General features: G+C 36.4%; 1 protein-coding gene across 1 annotated transcript; it reads right to left on the bottom strand.

The window, feature by feature from the left end:
• Window positions 1–1,337: 1,337 nt before the first annotated feature.
• Window positions 1,338–6,474, bottom strand: LOTGIDRAFT_153579 (hypothetical protein; the record flags this gene model as incomplete). The annotated part of the gene is made up of 4 exons (XM_009059608.1): window positions 1,338–1,549; window positions 2,111–2,290; window positions 4,547–4,788; window positions 6,407–6,474. 4 exons carry the CDS (start codon window positions 6,472–6,474, stop codon window positions 1,338–1,340), a joined length of 702 nt encoding a protein of 233 aa, XP_009057856.1.
• Between the last annotated feature and the right edge of the window lie 229 nt (window positions 6,475–6,703).

Raw genomic sequence — 6,703 nt, 5'->3', positions numbered from 1 at the left:
CACTAAATGCAATCGCCCAAATCTAAATCTGGTCTTTTCTGGCGGACAGTTTATTTAACTTGACAGTTTTTCCCAACAAGGCAGACAAAGTGGTAAATGAATGAATAAAGGAAGGAAGAAAAGGAATGTTTTAAAAAAAATTTTTTAAAGCTTTTCGACTTCTGTTTGAATAATGAAAAAAATTGTACAAAAAGTGATCATCGGCAGAAGGTAAAACGAGTATCGTTATTTAAAGGGACAGTTGTGGCTTTTTGGTGGGTCTTGAATATATATAAATAGTCTTCATGAGTACTGGAATGTACGAAAACCACATAATTCCTTTAAAAATATCTCAAACTAGGAATTTTACTCACTATTTCAATATATATCTTTTCTTTATATCACAGAGTATCTTAAATTGACGAGTCGTTATTTTAACATTCAAACCATATACATGGATACACAAAGATTTTGAAGGCTCAATTTCGACGGTGAGCTGTGAACACTATTACTGTTTAACTTAGCTAATAAATTCCAGTTTCTGAGACTAAAGTATGATTGGCCCAAAAAATGCCCTACTTGTCCCTTAAAGTTTACCCACTTATTTATCGGGAAAGAGCGATACGATCTCATTATAACAAGTGACGGAGGTTAAAGACTGAGTAAGCTATATTTCTAGATGCATTTCTTAAAGGTCATGGTTTATCACTTTTTGAAGTTGATTTGGGCCTTGAATAGAATATTCAAAAAGTGTTCAGAATAACAAAAAACTGTGGGAATATAGCAGAATTCCTCAAAAAATACCGTGTAGCGGAGATATACGGAACTGAAAAAAAGGCCGATAAAACGGAGCTGAAAAATATATACACACAAATAATATTACAACCCAATTTTGCAAGATTTCAGATGTCGGCTTACCATTGATTAACAATTCTCTATTTTGTTCACTTTAAATATTAAATTTAAGGAACTTATATTTAAAATCCTTTAATTAATATGAACTGGAGGTTTTAAATATATATAATGTATAAACATGAAATCATATCTAGTAAAACTTTTAAAAGTATGAGCTATGTATTATACTATTACCATAAGATGTACAAATCTAATTTCTAGTTAACTGGTATATTAACACATCCGGCATGTCACTGACATTACCATCATTTATAGTGATTAGAATATGTCGAAGTGTAGACATGATAAAAAGTTCTACTTCAATAACTTTAGTAGGGACGCAGGCTGAAAATAGGTCAGTTGTCTCTGAAGATAACATAATGTGAAACTCTGAGTACCAACACTATGTATTTTAGGTTTTTTTTACTACTTCTAACCGATATTTAAAGTGATTATCGGATCAATTATAATATTTGACAAACAAAGTGATAATGTAGTAGGCATGAGATATCATTTAATGTTCCATTTTCTCGCACGAATACACACCATTCTTCACGCTTGTGATTGTTTGGTTCACCAAAATTCCAAAAAGATTCATGTATTGTTCCACCAATTATCCAATCCAATTTAGTACCATCCAATGTTCTGTGGCCTCCAATAAATACTATTGTGTCATCTGAAGAAAACAGAAGAATATCATTTTTTTAAAGTTCAATATCATCTTATTATGTTCCAGGAGTCAACATTGTATTTTCAGTGTTTTTTTTGTCACATTTTCAGTTTTTGTTTTTGATAAAGTTATAAATGATTACTACAATTACTGACATAAACTGAAGTTCACTTTACAATATCAATATAAATATAAACTAGTCTATCATTGGACAGCAGGAGAGACGGGGATTATATTTTAACTATTACCAAATTGTTGCATCCTGTATGGTTTTTAGTTGGGAATTATCCGATCCGGACATGTTCACAGAATTATTTCACAGAATTGCAATAATTATTTTGTATCGTGGTTTAATGACAATTCTGCAAAAATGACGAATCTCTACTACGATTGCTGCTCAACAAAACATGGAAATTAATTATTTCAATCTTGTGGGTACAGATACTCAAGGAAAGATTAATGCTTTGATTTGGTATAGACAACGACCAGCTAGTAGACGGGAACATTGTAAATCAAATATTTGTCTTTTTTTTACCACAGTTTCTTTTCTACATCTGATTTACTTACTTGTATACAGTGATCTCAAATTAGTTAAATCTTGTTGAGTATAAAGTGAAACTAAATGACCACCATCTTGTCGACAAGTTGATTCAGCGTGATACCAAGTTGATTTTCGTGAAAAATATTTCAAACAATATCTGTGGTCTGAAAATATCGTGTATCCCCTCTCGGTACAATAGCTGACATCTGAAAAGATAGAATAGTTAACATAATTATATCATGTGTCATTTATCATATATCATAATCTTGTATCATTTATCATTTATTATCGCTATGGAAGCATGGAGGGAACACGAGAAGAATAAAATATAACTTTTGACCACTACATCTCGTCGCATCTCGTGATTACGACTTATCATGTCGTGGCTACGGCTTTGTATCTCGTGACAACTACTTAGCATCTCGTGGCCGCAAACGAACATCTCGTGGCCACGACTTAGAAAATCGTGATCACGACATAGCATCACACGGCATCTCGTGGTTACGACTTAGCAACTCGTGGTTACGACTTAGCAACTCGTGGTTACGACTTTGTATCTCGTGTCAATATAGAGTTATATATAGAAACTAGAGTCCACACTTATCACGTGACTCCCATTGGCTCAACGTTAAAGATTCGTGCCGTCATGAAGCGACGTCAGCCATCATGATTCCGGGGAGTTTCCGGAGTGAATACCCGGATGTACCAATGGATTTACATTTACAATGGACGATCTTCGAAAGACAAACTTATTTCATGTCTATTTCCCTTAGATGAAAAATATAAAAAAAAGTTTCATTTCATTATTTCGGAGAATAAAGCTTTTTTCTATCTATTCGTCTATTTCATTATATTAATTTTTAGGTTATGAAGAGTTAATAGTCTTAAAGTGCCCGGTGGGTAAAGCTTATTTTGCCTATACCCACCTCTAACATAATCTTTATTGTGGAAATGTTCACTACAAACTACGATGTTTACGTGGAACAAAATTTTCTATCCGGATATTAGCAACCCAGTTAGCAGATAATTCTTGGTCTTTAAGTGGAAATCTGGATTGAAACATATCTCATTATTAAGTATCGATCTTAATAGCCTTCCAGTAGCCTACGTACATAGGCCTAGCCTTGGCCTATTAAGACTTATGTTAAAGTAGAAACATGAAAGGCAGATTCATTTATCTATTTATCTGTTTATTTATTTGATTGCTTGTCTAGGCTAGGTGGCGAAGAGGAATTGATTCGAGAGTTACAGGTTTGTGTGAAGGGTTAGGCCTAGGTCTAGTAAGCCGTAGGTATTAGTTGTCAGGGAGTTGAGGCCTATAATATAAAAGAGACTTTCAGACTTTTTAGATATAATCAATCATATATAAACTGATGGCTACATAGCCTAAACATTATAGTTATAGGCAGTAGCAGTGGGCCAATTCTATAGAGTCTATAGACCTAGAGCCTAGACGTCTAGTTTCTAATTCTAGCCCGTAGAGCCTTCATTGGCTTCGTCATAGAATAGGCTAGGCCGAATTTGTTTGAAAGAGGGATTAAATCACGATAATAGACTTGCCTATGGAATGCTAAGCCATTCCTTTTCTTTCTCGTGTTAGAACACCCGTAACAACAGCAACTTTCAGGCATATTGTGTACATAAACAATAAGTAGGTCAAGCTTTAACGTCAAGTCCCCGGACTCGCGATGGCTGACAAGGCTACTTGTCGGCCCGCGGTCACGTGATCAGTGTAGACTCTAGTTTCTCTATATAACTCTATGCGTGACAACTACTTAGCATCTACTGGTTACGACTTAGCATCTCGTGACCACGACTTAGAAAATCGTTATCACGACATAGCATCACATGGCATCTCGTGGTTACAACTTAGCAACCCGTGGTTACGACTTTGTATCTCGTGACAACTACTTAGCACCTACTGGTTACGACTTAGCATCTCGTGACCACGACTTAGAAAATCGTTATCATGACATAGCATCACACGGCATCTCGTGGTTAGGACTTAGCAACTCGTGGTTACGACTTTGTATCTCGTGACAACTACTTAGCATCTACTGGTTACGACTTAGCATCTCGTGGCCAAGACTTAGAAAATCGTTATCACGACATAGCATGACACGGCATCTCGTGGTTACGACTTAGTATCTCGTGGTCACAACTTAGAAAATACGATTTTGCAACTTAGCCAATGCGACTCCCAAGATGTGTCTAATTGACAAATCCAGTCCCAGTCATAGTGAGCCGGTCGCAGTGTCCAGGAGATTGAGCATTCACTCGCTCGAAGGTGACAATCACCATATCAGGCCTACTTATCATACTGATGATCGAATTCAAGTTTTGGAACTAAGATTCAAGATAATACGGTTAATAGTTTGAAGAATAATCTTGTGGATAATTTTGTCAATCAACATTAGAATCAAAACGGACCATGAAAATCCACATGAAATAATACAACATACCTTGACGAATCGTCCAAAATTCTCTATTGGTCGTAACCGTTCCAGAAACCAGACTGGATTCTTCATAAACTGGTGCTAAACAATAACAATCCTCTCCTTGATAATAAATCAGATCCGAGTTGTAGAGAGATGAACAAGTTCTTGCACATCGGCCTAAACCAGAAGTTGGTATTAATCTATAATAATTTAATGTAACAGGTCCAGTGTAGTCAAATGGCCTCCAATAACTTTCATATGTACACCTGCATGATATTGATATCGAAAATATCAAAATATGAAACAAAACTCTACGACTATCAGACATCGCACTTCAACTCAAAATGAAGTTTGTGAAAGTTACTTGATTATTCTATCATTTGTTAATTTGGAATTATTGAAATAAGAATCACTAGACTGTTTTAATCCTCGTTCCAGATCGCTTCTCACTAAACGAAATGAAGTAAAAATGATAGAATTTTACGTCCTACTTTTCTGCACCATTTGGGCTAATGAAGACCGGCAACGCCATGCAGGGTACAATGAGGGAAATTTTGCCAGGACAGCGGCATTAGCCTGCTCTTTTTCGATTTCCAACTGTCGAGGGATCTTTATCGTGCACAACCTGTAGCACACGGGCCTCCATTTATTGTCCCATTCGAATGACTAGGAGCTTTTTCCATGTCAGCCCATCTTACCTACATCAGTGGCAGGGGGAAACCGGGTTGAAAAATCCGAAGGTATTTTTATCGACCTATGCCGGGATTGAATCCTGGACCTTCAGGTTAGCGAGCAGGTGCCTAACTCACTGAGCCACCGGGGCTCCCGAAATGAAGTAAAGGAGATGGAATTAACTGAAGAAAACTTATTGTATTGTCGAGGAAACTAACAAATTACCTACTCCTAATGGTCAAGGTATTATGTATTCATCGTATACCTTGACTGCAATGACCCACTTTCTTGTTTTACGGAAGTTTGTGAATGGAGAAATTACATAGCTAATGCTTCCAATCTTAGCCCTATACAGTAAGACTGTAAAAAATAATTACGCATGGAATCGAGGTCACTGATTGGCTGTATTTGCTGGCGTACAATCCAATCCATTAAATGATAATTTTTTTGAGACTGTGTGTATATTGAGAGCAGACGTTGGGCCAGCAAGACACTCCCAATAAAAGGTATATGGCCAAATTAGATTTAATTGAAAACCTAGGGGTTGTCAATAAAACCCCACCCCTGAGTGTTTAGACTTATATATATTATTAATATGTTTCAAAACGCGAATGGTTCAAATTAACCAGCAAGGGAACTGGGATAGACAAATGGGCAGTTGGGGTATTTTTTAGGGCAAATCAAATCTTTCATTAGATAAATGGCCACAAGCCTCGGGATAATTACTATGAACTAGTAATCTCCTCATAAGAGAACAATTTAATGCCTTATTAGTCGAACTGACGGTACGAAGACATAGGAGAAAAATGATTTGAGCATTCTCAGCAAGCACAAAGTGGTCATAGGCATATTAAATTCAAATTCAAAATTCAAAAGATAAAAGACATGTCGTAATTGAGCATCCGTAGGTACTAGTTGTTCTATTAAAAAAAATACATAGAAACAGCATTTCTCCCCATTGTACACTGAAATATATTAGATTGGCATCTCAGAACCTCACTGGCACCATAATTCATCCATAATTCCAAAGGAAACCATAAGAAAAAAGTGGCCGTTTTTCAAAAATTGGCCATGTAGAGGCTTTGCCATTGACTGGCCAGTAACACAGGTAGGCATGAAAATACCACTATGTTGGAATTTTAGCGATATTTACAGATCTGAAGACACCATGTGATTGAGTTTGTGCCAATTCCACCCAAAAATCTGCCCCACCCCTTTACCGTGGACTGTGCAAAAATTGGCCATGTAGGGGCTTCGTCTTTGACTAGCCAGTCCGCCATTTTGGATATCCGTCACTGGCCATATTTTAGAAATTATAATTTCTCCCCATTGTACACTTAAATATATCAGATTGGCATCTCAGGACTTTGCTGGCACCAAAAATTTTATTCATATTTCCTAAGTAGACCACCGGAAAAAAAATCGGCCATTTATCAAAAATTGGAATGTAGAGGCTTCGTCATTGACTGGCCTGTAACACAGTTGAGCATAAAAAAAAACCCCCATTAT

Source organism: Lottia gigantea (assembly GCF_000327385.1).
Source record: "Lottia gigantea unplaced genomic scaffold LOTGIsca_4, whole genome shotgun sequence".
Classification (NCBI taxonomy): domain Eukaryota; kingdom Metazoa; phylum Mollusca; class Gastropoda; family Lottiidae; genus Lottia; species Lottia gigantea.
Note: the sequence above shows the minus strand (reverse complement) of the source record. Positions and strands in the feature narration are given on the sequence as shown.